This window comes from Podarcis bocagei (assembly GCF_964188305.1).
Source record: "Podarcis bocagei genome assembly, chromosome: 2".
NCBI classification, from domain to species: domain Eukaryota; kingdom Metazoa; phylum Chordata; class Lepidosauria; order Squamata; family Lacertidae; genus Podarcis; species Podarcis bocagei.
In genome coordinates this window covers 13,642,280-13,664,678 of record NC_138126.1, presented here as the reverse complement: position 1 = coordinate 13,664,678, position 22,399 = coordinate 13,642,280, and the positions used below count along the sequence as shown (strand labels likewise).

The window sequence follows — 22,399 nt, the reverse complement described above, 5'->3', positions numbered from 1 at the left end:
GCAACAACAATTTATTGACTATTTTGTTATTTCTGCTTATTTCGACTGGAATGAATCCTTCCCAAAGTGCCCTTGAGAGGCAAATACTGTTGTTGTTTTAATCTGAGTCATTCTGGTCCAGAGAGAAACTCTTGCTGGGCCTGTGAGGCGGATTCCATCTCCTCAGGAGATCCTGAAGTGGGTTTTATCTCCTGACAGGTGAAAGAAAGGAAGGATGGTATCTCCAGAGAATAAGGCTCCTGAGAATGTGTAGAGTTCGGTTCCTGAGTCAGCATCAGAAAAAGACACCTCCTCCCCTTCATAGTCCAGAGTCACTCGGATCCTCTTGGGCTCCCAAAACAGGGACAGAGGAAGGTAATCAGGGGGGTCAAACGCCATGTACTCACCTCCCGACTTCCCCACAGCCCAGATCCCTCCCTCAGAACTTAAGGCAAAGTCACCCTTCCTCTCTGCAGACTTCCTAGTGACCCCCACAGTCCAATAGACCCACTTTCCCTCACTTTCCACAGTGACTTCCCAGAAATGGCAGCCTGCTGTGAATCCTTCATGTCCCAACACAGAAGTACGGTTGTTGAATCTCTCAGGATTATCGGGCAGGTCTTGCTCTTTGTCTCCGTATCTCACGCTTTTCCGATCCTCAGACAGGATGAGTCTGGGATGGGCTGTGTCTGGGTCCAGAGTGACATTTGCTGTTGTGGGGGGAGGATGAGGGAAAGAGAAGAGAGGCAGAATCAGCCCAGAGTCAGAGACAGACATCCTGATTCGAAAAACACCCCAGGAACCAGATTCCCTCTAAAAAAATGGGAGTTCTTTGCCTCACATCTAAGATTAGGAGTCTTCCAGAATAAATACATTCCTTTTGGATTTTGAATCAGTTTTGTTCCTCTTTTTATCGTCAATGTATTTATATTGTTCCCCTCCTTTCAATCTATGTATCTTCAAAGGGGCAAAATCACCCAGGAAACATTATCCTATGCCAGGCTTCCTCAGCCTTGGCCCCCCAGATGTTTTTGGCCCACAACTCCCATGATCCCTAGCTAGTAGGACCAGTGGTCAGGGATGATGGGAATTGTAGCCTCAAAACATCTGGAGGGCCAGATGTTGTTGTTGTTGTTGTTGTTGTTGTTGTTGTTATGTATTTTGTGGTTTTATATCTTTATTTTATTCTGTGAACCGCCCTGAGACCCTTGGGTGTAGGGCAGTATATACATTCAATAAATAATAAGAATAAGAATATTCAGCTCTTCTATGTTAGTGAAGGGGATAGTGGCCAGTAGACGGAAATTGCCCTCCTTTGACACTCTCTGGGTGAATTAGCCATTTGGAGCTCCCATGGGGTGTTGAATGAGGGCACCCCAGTTCAGATCTGCAGAGAACAGCTATCGACCCCTTAATAACCTCATTTATAGTTGGGAAGAACGTCAGTGCAGAATGATCAGCCAATTTTAGCTCAGCTGGAGGTAAGACTAATGCTGCTTCAGGGGTAACATTTCATTGAGGAAAACAACCTAGCAGATACCCTTGCACTGCAAAACTTTTCGCAGAAGCATTGTACCACTAACATGCAATTTTGTTTTCCTGGTGCATGCTAAAAGCTCTTTAAATAATGTATTGTCTTTTGCAGTTTTCATTGTAAAGCTGATTCATTGTCCTGAAAACACACCTGCATTTGTATATTTAAATCAGGACATTGGGGAAAAGTTGGCTACGGTGGAATACATATTGAACTAGAGCTAATACCATCATGTGCATGCATGCCTCCCACTCACAATCCCCACGGCTGGAATATTTTTTTCTTTAAAAAAATATGAGGCAAAAAAATGAAAGAGAGCACTGTGCCTCCACAGTGAAGCATCTCTTCCCAAAGTTGCTCTGGAAGCAGAAGGATGCTTAGGGTGGGCTGTTTCTTTCTGGCCCCTTCCCACTAAGACCAACTCCTCCTCCCTGACCTGACCTTGCTGAGCCATTTCAGACCACAGATTTCTCCCTCCCAAATCAGCCATTAGCATCTGTCTTCTTGGAACTGCTTTTTAAACTTCCAGAAGATGAAGCCCCACTTGGTCCCTTAACAAGGCCGGGGGTGTGGACAGTGCTGGGTCTGGCCAGCAAAACAGATCTCCCTGTGGGCTAAATTTGCTAGGTGGGGGCTATTGACAAGGCTGCCTCCGATTCTCAGGTGATGGAAGCCAGAAACTGGAGAGAGCCACTGCCTTCCTGTCCTGCTTAGGTGCTTCCTGGTGGCATCGGTTTGGCTCCTGCTGGAAAGAGGATTTTGGATGAGATGGACTCTTGGTCTGACACAGCTGTGAAGTGCTTTGGTCACATAAAGCAAACAAACTATCTCTAGGCAGGAAGAGAACTTAGTCATATACATCTGAGCTGTTTCTTTGGAGGGGAAGCCCTCTCCCCATCCTGTCTACACCTTCAATCCCAGCCTCTCTGCCTTTGTTGTACATAGGGAAAACCCAAACACCAGGGCCAGAGTCAAACTATGGATGGTTCTTAACTCTGCAGCACAGACCCCATGAAAGACCAGCCCTAACCCCTTCTGTGAATTTAGGCCTCCATGTGAAACTTACCTCTCTGAAGATTTCTGACTAATGGATCATCTGAGGAAGCAAAAAGATATGATGTTTAATCTTGTTACGAAAGGATTACATCATATCCTAGCACCTGTTGTTTCCTTATTTCAAGCAGAAGATTAAATCAGAGAACAAATAACTGCAAACAAGAAACGGTATGACTAAAGAAATTAAAGACACTAGCATGATGAACTAGATGACCCTTGGAAACCTTTAAAACTCTAATATTCTATGCTTCTATGTGAAAACCAGAAATGGTACTCCATACTAGAAAATCGCAAAATAAAATCAATTTGAATTCATGAATGAAATAGAGATCTATACTGGAAGACTGGAAGGCCAGAAGTGCCATTTCCATCTTTTAAAAAGATCCCCCCAAAAAGCCAAAGTAAGGTTAAGATCTGCCCCAAGTATAAACAGGAGGGAAACAGCTACTGAAGCCAGAATTTTCAAGCATGATGACAAACCAAATTCCAGAGGAAGAATTGGCAGAGCTTTAAAATGTAATTCCAGGGGTTTCATGCAATGGGAAGTCCTCCTTCATAGAATGGGGTCGATCTCATAAGAAGTGTGAGTCCTTTAAGACTCTTGAAAGGTACTGTAAGTCTTTGAAGTCCCACCCCCCCACAATCAAGTGATATATAAATTTTATGAAATAGATAAAAATAAAAGTAAAAAATCAATTAGAAAACCAGTGAAATGACAGGCAGGAATAGAACTCTTCCATTATAGTTCCAGACTGATGTGCAGATTCTTCACAGGGACAAGCTCTGCCCCCAATCCAAGCCTTCAACCTCATTCATGAGACATAAAAAGAACCCAAACGCCAGTAGAGGACTGTTACGCAGAGTTACGCCATTGATGGGGGTCCCAAAGTCTGCAGAACAGACGGTTCAACAGCCATAAAATATCAGTTCCCATCCCTCCTGTGAAACTGTTCTCCCCATGAAATTTACCTTCCTGAAGCTGTTCTTTGAGTAACAGAGCGTCTGAGGAAACAAAAAGATATAAAGTGTAAGGGCAACACTCTTCCACCTGAAATAAATCTCCATACAAAAGTAACGCTTCATAACGTAGCATCTTCAAATTCAAGAAAAAGATAAAGAAGTAGAAAAAATAATTATAAACAAGAAAATCATAGGAAGAATCTATGAAAACCACGAAAGCTTTAAAACTCCATAATCATAAAGCAAGCTTACAAATATCAGAATAAAAATATTCAGTATAAATCCTGATATTCTCTGAGTTTTGACACTAAAATTGGTGTCTATAATGGAGGGCTAGAGAGGAGGCAGGACAATAGGAATCCCGTAAAAGGATGCAGAGGGGAGATGGAGGCAGCCTTAACATCTTCCCCAAGTAAAGTGGTGGGGGGAATCATTAAAGCCAAAATTGTGAAACATAAGGAGAAGCGAAGTTTGATGAGGAAGGATTGGCAGAGCTCTCAGGCAAAAGGAAGTCCTCCCTCACAAACCTTCTACAAATCTTTCAGGTTCTTCACAAGCATAATTGTGCCCTTTGGGGCTCATGTGCTCTTGCTTCCACTCTCAATGGGGGAACTCTCAGGAGATCTTGAAGGCTGAAGCCCTAGATATGGCAGCTGCAGGGGGACGTCTGAGGAGGAGGCGGCTCAGGCCTTGGCTCCACGGCTGAGAAAGAAGCCTGAGCAGGAGGCAGAGGGGGAACTGGGGGCTTCTTAATGCCCTTTGACTCCATTCAGAGCAGGAGAACCTCCAAAAGGACAACCCCAGATTGTGCAGACAGGGAACCACAAGGAAAAGGAGGTTCCGTATAACTGTAAACAGTTGCACATTGGAGGAAAAAATCATGACTTTGCTATTTTTCAGGCTTTCCTTACAGGATCCATAGTGACAATATACACGGGGGAAAGGAAATGATGGCTGGAGCACCAAGAAGGAAACTATCCTGGTGGTACCCTGTCTGCAGCAGGAATGAAATTCAATGCAACAAGAGCCTGGCATGTTCAGTTCTGAACTAATATAACGCCCAGTATAAAGTCCTTGCAGGCAGTTTTCATTACCTTCAAATTGTTCCATGACATCCTCCACAAGGATATTTATATCACAAAATTCCGAGATCCTCTTCTTTAGCTCTGGAAAGAAAGCCAGTGGATTCTCTTGACTCTCCCTTTTCCCATACCTGGTGAAAAGAAAAACACTGTTAGCCTGTTCAAATCCACAATTCCTAGTACATAAAAAAATGGAATCAAAGAAGAGAATTGAAGAAAGCTTAGAGTGACAGGAAGGCACAGAGGAGAAAGATTATTGCTCACTATAAACTCCACAGCCAGACATCACAGGGCCAGAACAGCAACCCCAGGCCTCTGAGTCTCCCCACTGATGTCTATTCAAAGAACAATGAATGAATATAGAATCATAGAATCATAGAGTTGGAAGAGACCACAAGGGCCATCGAGTCCAACCCCCTGCCAAGCAGGAAACACCATCAGAGCACTCCTGACATATGGCTGTCAAGCCTCTGCTTAAAGACCTCCAAAGGAGGAGACTCCACCACACTCCTTGGCAGCAAATTCCACTGTCAAACAGCTCTTACTGTCAGGAAGTTCTTCCTAATGTAATGTGCAGGAGGCATGTAATATAATATAATGTAATATAATGTGCAGGAGGCAGAGAAGAGCCTCCAGACCTGCGTGAGGTAATGGGGGGGGGGGAGGAGAAGGCAGAGCTCTGGCCCTGATTCTTGCAATGAGAATTGGTGTGCTACAAGTTCAAAAGAGGGGGCCCTGCTTTTACCTGTGAGATGCTACAGGGAGTGAGTCCTACAGTCTCCCCCCTGCAGCCCCTGGAGGGCCATGTCTGAGGTTCTTGCATCCCAGCCTCATGGAGTGATACTAATGGAAATGAGCCAGATCCACTTACCTTTCCAAGGTGCTTCTCATATCCTAGAGGGGAAAAGAGAAGGGAATTCACTGAACACCACAGGCCACACTAGGAAGACCCCCTCAGACCCTGGAGTGGAGGAACAGCCTGGCCCTCGGATGTCAATCTGCCTGGCACATGACAAAATTTTGGGTAGGAATCAGCCAATTTTGCTTTCTCTCAGTTTTCATTTTTCCAATGTTAAGTTCTTAAGTTACCGAGTCTTAAGTTCTTGAGGACAGAAATTGGGTTTTTTTTCCTCCTGGAGGTGAGATAAATAGACATGATGACAAGGCCTTAGTTGAGTCAAGACAACATACCAGCGTGAAGGCGCTGGAAGATTTGTTACTTCATATGAGGACAGTGGTACCTCGGGTTAAGAACTTAATTTGTTCCGGAGGTCCGTTCTTAACCTGAAACTGTTCTTAACCTGAGGTACCACTTTAGCTAATGGGGCCTCTTGCTGCTGGAGCACAATTTCTGTTCTCATCCTGAAGCAAAGTTCTTAAGCCGAGGTAATATTTCTGGGTTAGCGGAATCTGTAACCTGAAGCGTCTGTAACCCAAGGTACCACTGTAGTAGCGCTGGGTGGCCTTTGTGAACATCTCTGTACTCTAGGCATCTCACATGAGTCCCTAAAACAATGGTGGTTGTCGCTTGTCTGCCTCTGGGTGAGAGAGGGTGGGGCAAGAGGAAAGGACAATCTCAAGGCCTAAAACCTGGGGGGTCAAATAAAGAAACTGCGCTTAATGCTAAAGCTCACTTCTCTTTTGCTCAATTTAATTTTTTCCTTTGATCCAAGGCAGCCAAAGCAGCCTCTGGGAAGCCCAACACAGGCCATGAAGGCAGCATGGCCATGCTAGAAGGCATTAGGAGACCAGTATTTTCTGCAAAGAGCAGAAAACCGCATCCAGTTCCACCCACCAGAGAAGAATCTCTAGTCTGCATTCAGGTGAGAAAATCATCCCAGCTCTCCTGACTAGAGCCTCCATATACTGAGCCCCATACTATTTGTATAGATGAATGAGTCACATAAAAGTTTGCCAGCACCCTTTTCCAGGCGTGTGCTGCTCCTGCCACCATCTTACCTGCAGGAGTTCATTCGCTGGCTTCTGGCGCTTCTCCTCCAACTCCTGGATGCTCCTTTCAAGAGAGGAGAGTTCGCTGGAGAATCGGGCCAGCTGCTCATCCCTTTCCCTTGCAATCTGCTCCTCTACGTCTTCTATCTCATTCAACAGGTGTTTTTCTTGTTCCTCCAGGAACTGGCGCAGTTCCCTGAGCTTCTCCACTGTTTTCTGCCTCTCCGTTGCTGTCAATTTCTGCAAGAAGCAGGGAGAAATAGGAAAAGAGGAGTCTGGAGTCTGGAATGTGTATTTACAACATCAGAAGGAGAGACGAGAGAATTCCACAGGGAGGCCATGTTTGATTTTTCATAGACATAAAACCAACCCCTAGCAGCTAAAGAAGGCCTCTTCTTCAGACATTAAAGTAAAAATCGGAGGGTGGCAGGAGGTTGAAGGGATGAACACACGCTCTCTACCCTCTCCAATATTTCTATTGCCTTCCATTTTGTTTATGGCCACAGCATAAAGCAAGAGCCTTGTCATGATGTGGAAAAATGAGAAACAGGGAGAGGATGAAATAGGCAGATTTCCCATCCCTCCTCAGTCCTGACTTGATTCTTCAAGTAGTTGTTCCCTCCCTCATAATCACAGTGATACTTACAAGGAGGGCTTGGCTTTCCTTTTCCAGGTCCACTTGATAGGCCAGAATTTTCTCTCTCTCTTTCATCAGGATCTGCAGGCGGCTGCTGATCAGTCCCTAAAGAGGAAAGAAAAAACTTGGGATAGACAGAGAGAGGTGGAGCGATAAATTGACTATTACCCTGACATCTACTATGCGGTGGCCCTGCTCTTAATAGTTTCTCTCCCTCTTCCGTTTCATTAATACTTTTAATTGAGCAGATTTAATATGCAACAGTTAATGCTTGTATTTTTTATGTTTTAATTAAATGATTATAGATAAACTGCAGAAGTTTGGAGAAAAACCATAAAAGATTTACTGAGGTGGGGATATTTTTAGCAGGCTTTGGCAATCTCGCTACCCTCCAGAAGTTTTGTTTAGGGAACTTTTTAATGTTTGATGTTTTAATGTGCTTTTAAGATTCTGTTGGGAAACCCAGCCAGATGGGTGGGGTATAAATAATAAATTATTGCTGTTGTTATTGTTATTTATGTTAGCGTAAAATAAAAAATACAAACAATCAAAAATGTTCAAAGTCACAAAATTTAGTGGTTATATCTTCCGCATAAACAATAGGCTATGTAGAAAAATGAAAGCTGCCAGGGCTGGCCCAATACATTTCATTGCCTGAGGGTAACCGTTAAAAAATGGTGCCCCTCACCATGTTCCACTCATACAAAAAGCAAGTACCGTATTTGCCTAGCTGGGATCTAGAGAGGCCCTTTTTGAGCCCTTTGAAGCCTGGGAGGTTTTGGCAGACAGAGATGCTGCGTGCCATCCACAAACGTGGCTACTTTATGGCTCCCCTCCAACTTCCCAGGGTGTCTGAGCGAGGGGAGCTGCGTTGTCCCCCTCCCCGCAAAAAACAATAATGGGGGAGGGTGGATGACCGGACATCAAAAGTGTTCCACCTTGGTGCAAACATGTCACCTTCTGCCAGCTCCCCCCACCCCACAGTGGAGATGCAGCCCTGGGAACTGGAAAGGACCCAAGGGTCATCTAGTCCAACCCCTCAATGCAAGAAGCACAGGTAAGATTTGTAGATTTACCGCAGCACACAATTTATGGCTACTATGCGATGAACCCATCCTCGGAGACAAGTCTTATTAGCATCATCCTTGCTATCATTTTATTATCCCAAAGGGGTAGCAGTGTTGCACTAGTTTTAAAGTTTAATAGGTTATTGTGTTTTAGTGTTCTGTTGGAAGCCGCCCAGAGTGACTGGGGAAACCCAGCTAGATAGGCAGGGTATAAATAATAAATTATTATTATTATTATTATTAGGCAGAAAACAACAATGAAAAAGTTCCAGGACTTCAAAAGCTTACTATAAGGTTCTGCAATGTGTGTTGATAAAATTTCAAACCCTTAAAAGGAAGGGAATCAATTGATGTGTTTAAGGGTACTATTCCATCCTTACTCAGCAGCAAGCTCCACTGAACAACCAGCATGCAAATTGCATCCAGACAATTCATGTCATGCCTTGTTCAGACGTGTGAGCCACAGAAAACCACATAGAAGTATCCACAGCTATTCCCTCCCCCGCTCAAGATCCCGAGTGGTTTCCTACCTTGCACTCCTCGTAAGCCTCCTCCAGAGGAATCACCTTGTGGTTTTCATGTGCCTTGGATTTGCCACACACCACACAGATGGGGGCTTCGTCCTCCTTGCAGAAGAGCTTCAGAGGCTTCCGGTGCTCCTTGCAGACTTTCCCTTTCCCTCCTTCCTCCTTTCCCTCTTGGAGGCTGAGCTTCTTGATTAATTCCACAAAGTTTACCAGCTGCCGGTTGGGGATGAGATTATTTCGCGGGACTGTTTTTCTGCACTGAGGGCAGGAAGCCTCTGCCTCCGATTCCCCCCAGCACTGGACCAAGCAGGACCGGCAAAAGTTGTGCCCGCACTCTGGGATGGTCACTGGATCCTTGAAGTAATCCCGGCAGATGGAGCAAGTGGCTTCATCACGGAGATCCTGGACGGGACTCCCTGCAGCAGCAGCAGCAGCAGCAGCCATGGCTCCCTCGCGCCAATGTAAGAGTTCAATGCCACTTCCTCCGATCTCACTTCCTGGGTTTTTCTGCAAATGACTCCGGAGTTTATTGCCCACGTGATTTATTCTTGCTCGTTTCCTCCTCGCTTTGCATTTCTTATGCAGTATATGCATGGCGGCGCATTGTCCTGAGAAGGCATTGTGTACGTACTTTTATAAATAAATGAAATAAAGGAAATCCTTGGCATCGTGCAGCAACAGCAGCCTCCGCTTCAAGAAAATCCACCTTCCGGAGGGCAGGGCTTTATAGCAGCCCGAGATCCCTCCCCCACCTCCTGGATTGGACATCTTGATCCCCTGCTCAGCTCTGGGATCTGGTGGGGTTAGGCAGAGATTTTTCAGGGGCGGGGCTGCCCTCTCTCCCCTGCTTGGAATCAACTAGTTTGGGTGAACAAAGTTCCTTGAAATATTTCTGTGAACTGCACCAGAAAGTACCTCCCATAAACGCTGGTGGAACTAGAGGTGAATTAAATTTGTTTTGGGTAAAATGCTTAGAGATTTTATTACCATCAGTCATGCAGTACACAAATGTTGTTAAATTAAAATAAGTAAATCAAGGACAGCTTGGACATATCAGTTGGCTAGACTGTGGTCTGATTACGCCAAGGTTGCAGGTTCGATTCCCCTAAATGGGACAGCTGCGTGTTCCTGCGTTGCAGGTGGTTGGACTTACATCAGTGGTGTCCAGACTTTTTTCAAAGAGGGCCAGATTTGATGAAGTGAGGGCCAACCAAATTTGTTAACCTTTTTTTAGGATTGAAGTTGTTGAGGTTTTTTTAGGATTTTACCACAGGGGCCAGATATTAAACCAACTGGCAGGCCGGATTAAGCCACCGAAACAGACTTTGGACATGCCTGACTTAAATGATCCTCAGGATTCCTTACAACTCTACAAAATAGACAAGTCATGTTCTGCTGCATCTATTTGTTTTTAAATATATTAAAAAAATAAGTACAGTGGTACCTCGGGTTACAGACGCTTCAGGTTACAGACGCTTCAGGTTACAGACTCTGCTAACCCAGAAATGGTACCTCGGGTTAAGAACTTTGCTTCAGGATGAGAACAGAAATTGCACGGCGGCAGCAGGAGGCCCCATTAGCCAAAGTGGTGCTTCAGGTTATGAACAGTTTCAGGTTAAGAACGGACCTCCAGAACGAATTAAGTTCTTAACCCGAGGTACCACTGTGTACAGAAACACGTGTGATGTCTCTTTCTGCTGTATCTGTTTTGTTTTTGAAATTTTCTAAGGGCTGGATTCCACTAAGGAGGCTACTGCCGCTGGGGGTAAGTTTCAATACAGCAACCTCTGAGTTATGGGCATGGCATGCTCTTCCTGCGCCACTCTGCCAGAGGGGTCTTTTTTAGGTGACTTGACCAGAACTGGATGAAGTATTACAAAAGTGCTTACACCATAGATTGAAACCCAGAGTCTTGGGGAAAATGAGGGAGGTGCAAGTTGCCTTCCCTGAGGCTCAAACTCAGAACATTCAGACTTTGAGGCTGATGTTCTGAGAAGGGGGCAGGCAGTGACATCTGGTGTTTGAGTAACGTATCTCTCCTCCAGGAAAAGCATTTCCCACAGTTTGGGCATTCGTGAGGCTTCTCTTCCGTGTGGTTCTTCTGGTGCCTCATCAAATGTACCGTATTTTTCACCCTATAGGGCGCACCGGCCCATGGGGCGCACTTATTTTTTGGGGGGGGAATAAAGAAAAAAATATATATCCCCCCCCCCAAGCCCCAAAGAGCAAAGAAGCCATGACAGCGAGCAGGATGGATCCCGCTAGCTGTCCTGGCTTCGTTTTTAGCCTCGGGGCTGGGGGTCCGGGAGCGAAGGCGAGGTTGCGCAACCTCACCATCTCTCCTGGAGCTTGCGGGGCTGGGGAAGCCCGAGCTTGCGGAGAGCTGCCCGAAGCCCGGGGTGCGCCCCGCTGCACTCCCCAGGTTTTGGGCTGCAGGCTCCCAAGGCTTACGGATAGCTTCCTGAAGCCTGGAGAGCGAGAGGGGTCGGTGCGCACCGACCCCTCTCGCTCTCCAGGCTTCAGCGAAAGCCTGCATTCGCCCCATAGGACGCACACACATTTCCCCTTCATTTTTGGAGGGGGAAAGTGCATCCTATAGAGCGAAAAATACGGTAGTTGCTCTCAGTCAGGGCATCAGTTGACCTCACGAATGCCCAGACACTGGGAAAATCTTTTCCCTGAGGAGAGATACGTTACTCAATCACCGGAGGACCCACACAGGGGAGAAGCCATACGAGAAAAGAGAAGGAGAAAAATCAGATGCAGCTGGTACTGAAAAGACACTCCTTGGGGGAGCACTGTGTATTTGGGGTGGGGCTGAGAAACACAGGGAAGGTGCCCTGCAAAATGTATAGGGCAGCACAACCCATGGGGCCCCTTCTGGAAGCTGCCGGACTGCAACTCCCATCCTCTCTGACCCCTGGCCATGCTGGATAAATCGGAGGGGAGTTGGAGTCCAGCATTATCCAGAGGACACCCCATTTGATGCCCCCGATAGACAGAATCCAGCCTGTAAATAAGGAACGTTAATGCATCCACTCAAAACACATTTAACTGAGCAGAAGCCCCACTCAATGCAATAAGGTTTACTTCTGACAACGTGTGGGGATGGCGAGGCTGTATTTGCAGAGGGCATTTAAAGATGATGCCCTGTTCAATTTCTTTTTCATCCCTTCTGAGGTCTCCAGAGCAAGCAGGTATCCTGCCTGATGTGGGTGAAGGGGTTCATTTTTTTATCATCTATTAATCCAATAATGTAGGCATTTTCACAGCTGCATAAGGTCTTGTGAGGAGAGGAAGGTTTCCTAGAATTGCAGAGTTGCGAGAGGCCCTGAGGGTCATCTAGTCTCATCACCTGCAGTGCAGGAAACATTTGCCCAATGTGGGGCTCAAACCCACAACCCTGGGTTTAAGAGTCTCGTGCTCTGCCAAATCAGATGTCTCAAAAGGAAAACAAGATTGAAGGTGAGGGAGCTCATTTGAGGAAAATATTGTTTATTGGGACTGTTAAATGTGTGACTATCTCTTGAAGAAACTGCAGACGGAATTCTGGAAAAAGGAAGGAAAATGCAAAGCAACAACAACCCCCCCCTTCCCCCCCGTTATTTCTGCTGATTTTGACTGGAAAAACTGCCGAAAGTGCTCTTGGCAGGTAAATGTTTTTATATCAGTCATTTTGGTCTGGAGAGAAACTCCTGCTTGGCCTGAGAGGCAGATTTAGTCTCCTCAGGAGATACTGAGGTACGTTTGGTATCCCCACAGAAAAAAGATAGGGAGGAGGGTCTCTCCAGAGAACGAGGCTCCTGAGAACGTGTAGAGTTTCGCTCCTGAGTCAGCGTCAGAAAAAGACACACGTCCCCCTTCATAGTCCAGAGTCACTCGGATCCTCCTGGGCTTCTCCCTCAGGGACAGAGGAGAGTAATCAGGAGAGGCGAAGGCCCAGTACTCGCTTTCCCAATTCTCCAAAGCCCAGATCCCTCCCCCAGGACTGAAGGAGAATAGGCCCTTTCTCCTCACAGACTTTCTAGTGACCCCTAAAGCCCACTCTTCCTCACTTCCCACATTGACTTCCCAGCAATGTCTGCCTGCTGTGAATCCCTCACGTCCCAACACACAAGGCCAGCTGCTGAATCTCTCAGGATTGTCAGGCAGGTCTTGCTCTTTGTCTCCCCATCTTACGCTTTTCTGATCCTCAGACAGGATGAGGCAGGAATGGGCTGTGTCTGGATCCAGAGTGATATTTGCTGTTGAGGAGAAATGAGGGAAAGAGAAGATTAGGCAGAGTCAGCTGAGAGACAGAAATGGACATCCTAATAATAATAATAAGAAGAAGAAACCCCTCCAAAAACCATATTCCCTTTCAGGTCAATGGGATTTCTTTCCATCGCATGCATGACTAAGACTCCTCCTTGCAGACTCTCATCAGAATATCTTACTTTTTGGTTTTTAAATCAGTCTTCTCCACTTTCTTATATTCAATGTGTATTGTGCCTGCCCTCCTCTCAACCCAGGCATTTTTTAGAGAAAAAAAACCAACTAGTAAAACCAACTCATCTTATCTGTGCTAGTGAAGGGGAAAGAGAGAATTGGAGGAGGCAGGAGAGGAGAGAAGCTGCTTTCCTCTGACCATCTCTGTGGGAATTGGCCTTTGGGTTGGGATGGGAGATGAGGGCTCCTCCATCATCATCATCATCATCATCATCATCATCAATTACATTTGCATACTGCCTGTCACCCATAGGTCACAGGGTGGTTCACAGCATAAAAATACAACATAAAAACATATACAGGCGTCCCCTCACTTTTGCGGGGGTCACGTTCTGGGCCCTCGCGCCCACAAGTGAAAATCGCAAACTAGCTTAGCCGGGTGCCTTAGATGTGAGTCTAATGCATGAGAAAAAAATTCATGGGTTACTGTAAACCAAAAAACCAAACAAAAAAACTTGAGACATCTTGCCAAATTTTAAAGATCTGCCAGGGGAGAAATTTTTATCATGAAAATAGACGACCTGTCTGAGAAAAAGAGGACATGTGGCAACCAGTCCTGAAAAAGTTCACATGGAAAAGCAACCCAACTCTCTCTAGGCAGGAATGAAACTCTTCCCTCCTCTGTCTGATCCTTCTGGGCAATTTCTCTCCTTGCCTTCTGCACCTTCAAGTCCACCCTCTCTGCCTTTGTGGTACAAACAGCAGGGCCAGAGTCAAGCTGTACAGAAGAGACTCTTGATTCCCATGAAACACTAGTCCCCCCTCCTGTGAATTGGGGTCTCCATGTGAAATTTACCTCTCTGAAGATTTCTGAATGACTGGACATCTGAGGAAGCAAAAAGAGAGGCTTAATGGGTTACACCGCAACAGCTCCCAAAAAAAATCTTTTTACAAAACATCACCATAACATAGCATCTGTTGCTTCCTTATTTCACACAAAAGATTAAATGACAGAACAAATAATTGCAAAGACAACTGTAGGCCTAAGGAATTAAAACAACTAGCATGTTTAGCTGTGATTCCTGCATTGCAGGGGGTTGGAGTAGAAACTAGATGATCCTTGGGATCCTTTCAAACTACTATTCCATGATTCCATGGGAAAATCAGAAATGCTAAACCATACTAGAAAATGGCAGAATACAATCATTCAAAATCTACAAATAAAACGAGGATCTGTACTGGAGGGCTGGAGGAAGGTTAACATCTGCCCCAGCTAAACTGGTGGGGAAAAGCTGTTGAAACCGGCATTTCCAAGCATGCTGACAAACCAAATTGCAGAGGTAGAATCAGCAGAGCTTTACCCTGTAATTCCAAGGGTCTCGTGCAATGGGAAGTCTTCCCTCCTGGAATGGGGCTGATCTCATAAGAAGTGTGGAAACTCTTAGGAGATTGGGATGGCTGAAGCACGAGAAATGGCTGGTGAGGTTGAAACTCTGAGGAAGAGGCGGCGCTTGCGGGTGCCCTTTTTAACACACTTCACGAGGGGAAAATCTAAGCAAATCTGAAGAAGCCCCAAACAACCTCTCCAGATTGTGTGGAGGGAAACAAGTGAGGTTCCATGTGAATCAGGACATTGATACAATTCCCAGTGTGAAATCCCTGCAGCCACTTTTCATTACCTTTCCATTGTTTCATTGCATCTTCCACAAAGTGATTTACATCACAGGATTCCAAGATCCTGTTCCTCAGTTCTGGAGGGAAAGCCAGTGGCTCTCCTTCTCTGTTCTCTCTTTTCTCATATCTGGTGAAAAGAAAAACAATATCAGTCCATTCAAATCCAGAATTTCTGGTAAAGAAAAAGAAAGGAATTGAGAGGAGGAAGCCTAGAGGGACAGGCAGGCAGTGAGTGGGGAGATTCTTCCTCACTACGGACTCCTCAGATGATTGAAATTACCACAAAGTCCATGAATAGAAAGTGCAAGAGAAATAAAAGGGCCCTCATCCCTTTGTGAAGTGATGTGGGGAGGGAGGAGGCAGTGCTCTGGCCTTGATCCTTGGAGGGAGAACTGGGGGGCTACAAGTCCAAAATAGGGTCCCCTGCTTTTACCTGCGAGGTGCTGCAGGCAGTGAGGCCTACAATCTCCCCCCGCAGCCCCTGGAGGGCCATGTTTAAGGTTCTTGCATCCCAGCCTCATGGAGTGATACTAATGGAAATGAGCCAGATCCACTTACCTCTCCAAGGTGCTTCTCATATCCTAGAGGGGAAAAGAGAAGGGAATTCACTGCACACCACAGGTCACACTACGAAGACCCCCTCAGACCCTGAACACTCTGGCCCTCAGATGTCAGTCTGCCTGGCACATGGCAAGCTTTTGGGTAAGGATGGCAGAATCAGCCAGTTGTTGTTTCTCTCAGTTTTTATTGTTCCAATCTGAAATTATGAATTTTGCCGATATCAAGTTCTCCACATTTCTACATCAGTTTGCAATTAATTTTTTGAATCCTTTTGAAAATCAACCAGCATTTTAGGGAAATTTCACGTTTGTGGGTTCAAGAGAAGATTATACCCCATCTCTTGTCTTAGATTATAATTTATTAATTTAATCCAGTTTGCATTGTGCAATTCAGACATAAGTAAGCCTAAAGCAGGGGTCTGCAACCTTTAAGACAAAAAGAGCCACTTGGACCTGTTTCTGAAGGGGAAAAAAACCTGGGAGCCGCAAAACCACTGCGACATTTAAAACAAATATATCTCCGGAGCCGCGATCTGACAGCGGGCGGGAAGGTGACGTCAGGACGGTGCGTGACTAACGCACGCACCGCCCCCATGCAACGTCACAGCCAGTACAGCGCCCACCACAGTGGGGAGTGTCGGGGCGCACAATGCGCCTCCTCCCCTCGCTAGTATCTGCCCCGGAGCCGCGGCAAAGGTGTAAAAGAGCCACATGCGGCTCCGGAGCCGCAGGTTGCAGACCCCTGGCCTAAAGGATAATCCAACTAGGACATTGTCCCAAATTGTCTTCCATAGAAGTCTCCAAATTTCAAATTCTATTTTCCATCTGGAAATTTAAAAAAGTACCTGCAGCATAAAATGCCTCCAAAGGGGTAATAAAACAGCTCAGTGTTTCTTTGGGCTCATCCACACTTCTGCTTTTCCTGTGCCCAGAAAACACGAGTCCAAGTGGTTCTGTCTTTGCCCTGCCGCTTTCCCTCAGGAAAAACCTGCTCCTTAGTGCAACATCAAAGCAAACGTCAATCCAGAGAAAACCTGGCTGAGGTTTGCTCTAATTCAGCAGTAAAAAGAGGGTTTTCCTGGAGGAAAGGGGTGGGACAAGCAGCAGTCTGGATGAGTCCCTCTGTCTTGCTCTTTGGTCACACTGACTGAGCACCATTTTGGGCTGATCTGTATCCATGGGGAAGGGGATCAACCCAGAAGTCATGGAGGGAACGGGAAGAGAAGCTTGGTCAAGAGACTGGCTCATGTCGGAAGGAGGCCTGAACGCATCCTAGACGAAACCCAGCACAGGGCATGAAGGCAGGATTGCCAAACTGGGAGGCATTCAGAGACAGATCATCAGCGAAGAGCAGAAGATCAGCTCCCGTTCCATCAAGAACACAGACGAATCTCTAGTCTGCATTCAGGTGAGTTAAGCATCCCAGGTCTCTCGGGTCTTCCTGTCCATTACAAACCTGACTAGAGGCTCCATCATCTGAGCCCCTGCACTCCTTGCATACATGAAAGGGGCACATGAAGGATTGGAGGCAGCCTTCTCCTGGAGCCTTGGGCTGTTCCTGCCACCATCTTACCTGCAGGAGTTCACTCGCTGGCTGCTGCCGCTTCTCCTCCATCTCCTGGATGATCCTCTCAAGAGAGGAGAGTTTCCTGGAGAGTCTGGCCAGCTGCTCATCCCTTCTCCCTGCAATCTCCTTCTCCACGTCTTCCACGTGAGTCAGCAGACGTTTTTCCTGTTCTTCCAGAAACTGGCGCAGTTCTCTGAACTTCTCCACAATCTTCAGCCTCTCTGTTTCTGTTAATTTCTGCAAGAAAAGAGGAGGTCTGAGTGTGGAAGGTGCTCAGCCTTCAAATCATCAGGAAGAGAATTGTGAGAATTCCACAGGGAGGACACTTCTGATTTTTTGGAGACATGAAACCTCCAGTGGCTAAAGAAGTAAACCTTTATTTTGAGGGGAGGCCCTCTCCATTGCTATTTCTATTGACTTCTGTTTTGCAGAGGGCAACAGCCTAAAGGAAGGAGCATTTTTTCTAGCCATGGATGTAGGGTAAAGTACGTATTAAAATATTTATACAAGGAGGTAGCTACCCTAACATCTGATTCGTTTTCAGAATAATAAGCAGACAAAATGGAAAAATGAGAAATGGGGAGAAGCTAAAATGGCCAAATTTCCTCATCCCTCCTCAGTCCTGACTTGATTTTTCAAATGCTTGTTCCCTGTCTAGTAACAATAAAGACACTTACAAGGAGGTCTTTGCTTTCCTTGTCCAGGGCTGCTTGATAGGCCACAATTTCCCCTCTCTCTTTCCTCAGAATTTCCAGGCTGCTACAGATCTCTCCCTAAAGAGAAAATGAAAAACTCAGGTTTGATTGAGACAGACAGAGAGTTGATAGATATTATACTGGCTTCTTGCACCCAGTGGCCTTGCGAAGTAGTATACTGAAGGAAATAAAAGTCCATAGGTTTTCAACCTTTCTGGACCAACTACCTTCTTTTCTGCAGCACCCCTTTGGGGCTCAGGGACCCAGTTAGGTCTAAACCATTGATCCCTTTGCCATTTGGGGTGGGAGGAGATCCTCAGCCCCCCCCCCGGCTGAAACCTCATTGCACAGGCCCCACAGCACCCCCAGAATAAGCGTGCTCCCCACCAGTAGGTGCTTCCACCCCCACTCCTAAATCTGCTTCCAACATATACTTGGGTGGGGTGGGATCCTGCACCATCTGGTGAATTCCTGGCCACCAGTCCCCGTCCCCCCAGCTGATCCCTTGCTGCTCTCTGTTTTGCAGGGCATTGAGGAAGCATCCTGCCAGCGAAAGGAGACATGTACAGTACTTAATTGTGTATGTGCAATTTACACTTGTAGTGTTCTTAATAAGTACAAAGCAACCTTGCTGGGGGATGTGGACGAGGTTAACCCTTTCTCTCCCCACCATGGTCCCAGTTCAAATCTTTGAAGCTGCTGTGATTATTTCAAGGAAAGATCCCTTTGTCACACCCAGCAGAGAGAAAGACTTCAACTCCCTCCTCCCAGCCATGCCAGGAGCCCTCAGGCTTCCCCTTGGCTGCTTTTTACACAACAAACAATTAATGCCATGCCTAATTTGGATCTGAGAATTAAAAAGAAGAATCCACAGCTATTTCTCCCCCTCAAGATCCAGGGATCTCCTACCTTGTATTCCTCCAAAGCCTCCTTCAGAGGAATCACCTTGTGATTTTCATGTATCCTGGATCTGTCACACACCACACAAATGGGGGCTTCATGGACTTTGCAGAAGAGCTTCAGGGGCTCCTGGTGCTCCTCACAGACTCCTCCTTTTCTTTCTTCTTTCCTTCCTAAAACGCTGAGATTCTTGATTAATTGCAAGAAGTTTGCCAGTTGCCGGTTGGGGATGAGATTATTTTGCTGGACTGTTTCTCTGCACTGAGGGCAGGAAGCATCTGCCTCCGATTCCCCCCAGCGCTGGATCAAGCAAGACCGGCAGAAGTTGTGCCCACACTCTGGGATGATCACTGGATCCTTAAAATATTCCAGGCAGATGGAGCAAGTGGCTACATCCCAAAGATTCTGGACCAGATTCTGTTGCCCAGCAGCAGCCATGGCTCCCTCACGCCAAAGTCCCGAGTTAAGTTTCACTTTCTCTGTTTTCAGCCCCCGGGAGCTTCCTTTCCTGGAAATGACTCAGTGACCACGTGACCTTTTCTTTTTCTTTTTCTTTTTCTTTTTCTTTAAATGTTCCCAGGTCTTTGCAGCTGCGAACTGTTTTCTCAAGGAGCAGCGAATGCTTCTGGATTGCTTCCCATGCTTTTGATTACACACAAACACACACATACCTAGTAAGTTGTAGTATTCACACTATAACATTTTCATTGGTAGGCTTCCTTGTCATTTTTGAATTGGATAAATTTTGCTGCTGCCCTAAATGGACGGGAGTTCTGATTTAGCAAGTGGGACTTGATTCCGTGATGAAAACTCCTAAAAGTCTGGTTGCTAATTTTAACTTAATCCGTTCATAGCAAGCTGGCAAAAATCTTCAGATTGAAACAGACGCTTTCAGCATTGCCAACCTGGAGCCCTCTGTTTGCTTCAGACTACAACTCCCATCATCCCTGGCCAGGACATCTCCAGGTATGGTTGGGAAGCCCCCCTGACTGAAGACCCTGCCGAGCTGCTGCCAGTCAGTGGAGGCAGTACTGACCTCAATGGAGCAATGGGCTGGCCTTTCAGAAGGTACCATCTGCATGGTGGCCCCCCAGTTATGGAGCTCCTTCTCTAGATATGAATGCCTGTTATGACTTGGCTATTATTATTATTAATCCATATTACTACATAGTGTGAAGTCTCCCTATATTCCTAATAAAGTGTGGTCCCTTGCGATGGCTGAAAAACCTGGAGGGCTTTAACAGAGGATTAGATAAAATTCACGGAGACTTTGGATGGTTATAAAGTGGTACCTTGATTTTCGAATAGCTTAGTTCCCAAACAACTCAGAACTCGAACACTGCAAATCTGGAAGTAGGTGTTCCGGTTTTCGAACTTTGCCTCAGAAGCCAAATGTGCTCCTGAGTTTCCATTTCACCCTTGTGCAGCTAATTTAAGTTCCCCCCATCGTAATTAAGCCTTTTTTCCTCCCGTTTTCACCCTTGCACAGCTAATTTAAGTCGTCCCCCGCCCCCCATCGTAATCAAAGTCTTCCGTTTCTGATTGCAGTGTTCTGAGGTGGTATTTGGTGCTTTTGCTATTTTTTCGCATTTTTGTTTGTGTTGCTTCATTTTTGTGACTGTGGCTTGTTTTTTGTTTTATGATTGATTGATTGATTGATTGTGTGACTGCGGAAATGGATAAAAGCCCCCCATCCAAACAATGACTATCATTAGTGCAGGTAAGGAAAACAATAATTTTAATTTTTATCATCTACAATACTGTGAGGTTTCAAAAAGTAATGCAAAAGTGTCTTTTTAATTTTCTTTATAATGCTATATTTTCTTCTTAATTAATGCTTGCGAAATGTTTCTGAAATAGCTGTGTATTAAGAATATTGTAGTACCTGCCTTATATCATGTAAAGGAATGTAAACTGCTTGTAATCCAGTTAACTGCTGCCTGTGAATTTACTGCTCTGCCTGCCTGCTAAGAGATTAATGGCCCTGGCTAAGGTCTTGCATAGCGGACGCGGGTGGCGCTGTGGGTTAAACTACACAGCCTAGGACTTGCCGATCAGAAGGTCAGCAGTTCAAATCCCCGTGACAGGGTGAGCTCCCGTTGCTCGGTCCCTGCTCCTGCCAACCTAGCAGTTCGAAAGCAGATCAAAGTGCAAGTAGATAAATAGGTACCGCTCCGGCGGGAAGGTAAACAGTGTTTCCGTGCGCTGGTCTGGTTTGCCAGAAGCGACTTAGTCATGCTGGCCACATGACCCGAAAGCTGTATGCCGGCTCTGTGGGCCAATAAAGCGAGATGAGCACCGCAACCCCAGAGTCGGGCACGACTGGACTTAATAGTCAGGGGTCCCTTTACCTTTACCTAACCATATTCCCCAGCAGGTAAATGCGTAACTTTTCAGCCTGTCCTTGTTGACTTTGGGCGGCAGAGACGGTGGAGACAACTAGATGCCTAGAAACTCGGGCTTGGGGAGAGTTGGGTTCAAGTCCCTTTTTAGCTTTAGGAATTCAGAATCCCCTGGACCCGTTGCTGTTCCTGATACCAGTCAGCCTCACAGAGCTGTTTTGGGGATAAAAAGCAGTGTGAGGGGGGAATAAATGATTTAACCAGCACTAGGTCCCCATGTTGCTAGCACCTGCTCACAACACCTTGCCATAATTTCAGCTGCGTTTCCGACAGTCCTAGCAGTTTGTTTCTCTGCTCCACCCATCACTATGGTTTGAAAACTTGCTGGTTGCAGCAATGCTTGATTTGTGCTTCTCAAACCACTTTCTTTGAACATAAGCATGTGTTTGCGGTGCAATAAGAATGCAGTTTCACAAATCAATGAAAAAGAAGCTAAAAGTGACATAAAAGGAAAGGGGAATGGGGAAGGAGGAGGAAAGGAACAAGCTCAGGTACTAGTTCTTCAAGTTATAATGACCAGTTGGGGTAGAAACAGTGATGGAGTGACTGTTACTAGGGGACAGTTGTGGAAGAGCCCAAGGCAGCTCTGAGCCATAGCAGTGGAATAACCCTTATTGGTTTCTCTCTTTCTCTCTCTGCTCTGCAACCTCATGCAATATTGGCACTTGCTCAGTTCTATGTATGTCTATTTCCAGCATGGCCTACTTTAAAAATGGTTCAGTCTAAGCCCTGATGTTTCATCCATTGTGTCATTTATAGTCACACTGTGTTGTGCGCCTTCAAACATCATTCTTGAACATGCTTATTGCTCCCATTGTTTTTCTGCATTCTGATTGCTAATGCAAGAGAAATGTGTTAGGGACACAGCCAACAACATTTACATGTATTTTTTTTGGGGGGGGGGGCGTTGTCCATTCTAGGCAAAATGGCCACTCAAGTCATCTTCTCCCTGGTGTTCCCAACGTGGCCTTTGGCCCCTCCCATTTGTAATGAGGGCTGCTTTTTGGACCAAGGATGGTGTGGAAGGGGCTGCGTGGTGTTGCCTGTCAGCAGTGGGGGTGGGCATCGGGCCAGACCCCCAACTCAGGGTGCCCGGGGCAAGGAGTGCGTGCCACCACCACGGAGCAGGGGAAGGTGCAGGAGGTGACCGAGGGATAAAACCAAGGCGAAGGTGGAGGGGATTAGGGCTTATCTGCCCCCCCCCGCCAATAATATAATATTTTTATTCAAGTTGGCGCCCATGCTTGTAAAGATCGGTTGCTGGAGGCTGCAGGCGGGGGGGGGGGCAAGGCTGCTTTTGCTCTCTGGTCCTCCTTGCAGGTTTTCCACAGGCGTCTGGGTGGCCCCTCTTGGGCTCTGGACCAAATGGCACACTTTTGTG

At 46.3% G+C, this 22,399-nt stretch overlaps 2 protein-coding genes across 3 annotated transcripts; both read right to left on the bottom strand.

Annotated features, from left to right (window-relative positions):
- Position 1: 1 nt before the first annotated feature.
- Positions 2-9,523, bottom strand: LOC308580711 (zinc finger protein RFP-like). Its single transcript, XM_081182770.1, has 8 exons — positions 8,796-9,523; positions 7,208-7,303; positions 6,571-6,801; positions 5,483-5,505; positions 4,624-4,742; positions 3,539-3,571; positions 2,580-2,609; positions 2-689 (listed from the first exon to the last, which is right to left on the bottom strand). Exons 1-8 carry the CDS (start codon positions 9,384-9,386, stop codon positions 163-165), a joined length of 1,650 nt encoding a protein of 549 aa, XP_081038896.1. The 5' UTR covers positions 9,387-9,523; the 3' UTR covers positions 2-162.
- Positions 9,524-12,393: 2,870 nt separating this feature from the next.
- On the bottom strand, positions 12,394-22,213 carry LOC308580812 (zinc finger protein RFP-like). 2 transcript variants are annotated; one of them, XM_081183003.1, is made up of 7 exons: positions 18,626-22,213; positions 17,699-17,794; positions 17,028-17,258; positions 15,453-15,475; positions 14,900-15,021; positions 14,077-14,106; positions 12,394-13,036 (listed from the first exon to the last, which is right to left on the bottom strand). In XM_081183003.1, the coding sequence occupies exons 1-7, from the start codon at positions 19,052-19,054 to the stop codon at positions 12,519-12,521; spliced, it is 1,449 nt and encodes a 482-aa protein (XP_081039129.1). In that variant the 5' UTR covers positions 19,055-22,213; the 3' UTR covers positions 12,394-12,518. The 2 variants fall into 2 exon arrangements, with proteins under 2 accessions (XP_081039129.1, XP_081039130.1); XM_081183004.1 differs by lacking the exon at positions 14,077-14,106.
- Between the last annotated feature and the right edge of the window lie 186 nt (positions 22,214-22,399).

What these genes read in the sequence shown, in the direction of transcription:
- LOC308580711 (XM_081182770.1), bottom strand. Translation starts at nt 9,386, where the DNA reads ATGCATATACTGCATAAGAAATGCAAAGCGAGGAGGAAACGAGCAAGA. An exon ending in AGGAAAGCCAAGCCCTCCTT is followed by an intron (nt 6,802 to 7,207) that starts GTAAGTATCACT and finishes TGCTTCTTGCAG; the next exon opens with AAATTGACAGCAACGGAGAG. An exon ending in CAAAGAACAGCTTCAGGAAG is followed by an intron (nt 2,610 to 3,538) that starts GTAAATTTCATG and finishes TTGCTTCCTCAG; the next exon opens with ATGATCCATTAGTCAGAAAT.
- LOC308580812 (XM_081183003.1), bottom strand. Translation starts at nt 19,054, where the DNA reads ATGGCTGCTGCTGGGCAACAGAATCTGGTCCAGAATCTTTGGGATGTA. An exon ending in TGCAATGAAACAATGGAAAG is followed by an intron (nt 14,107 to 14,899) that starts GTAATGAAAAGT and finishes TTGCTTCCTCAG; the next exon opens with ATGTCCAGTCATTCAGAAAT. An exon ending in ATTCAGAAATCTTCAGAGAG is followed by an intron (nt 13,037 to 14,076) that starts GTAAATTTCACA and finishes TCTCCTCAACAG; the next exon opens with CAAATATCACTCTGGATCCA.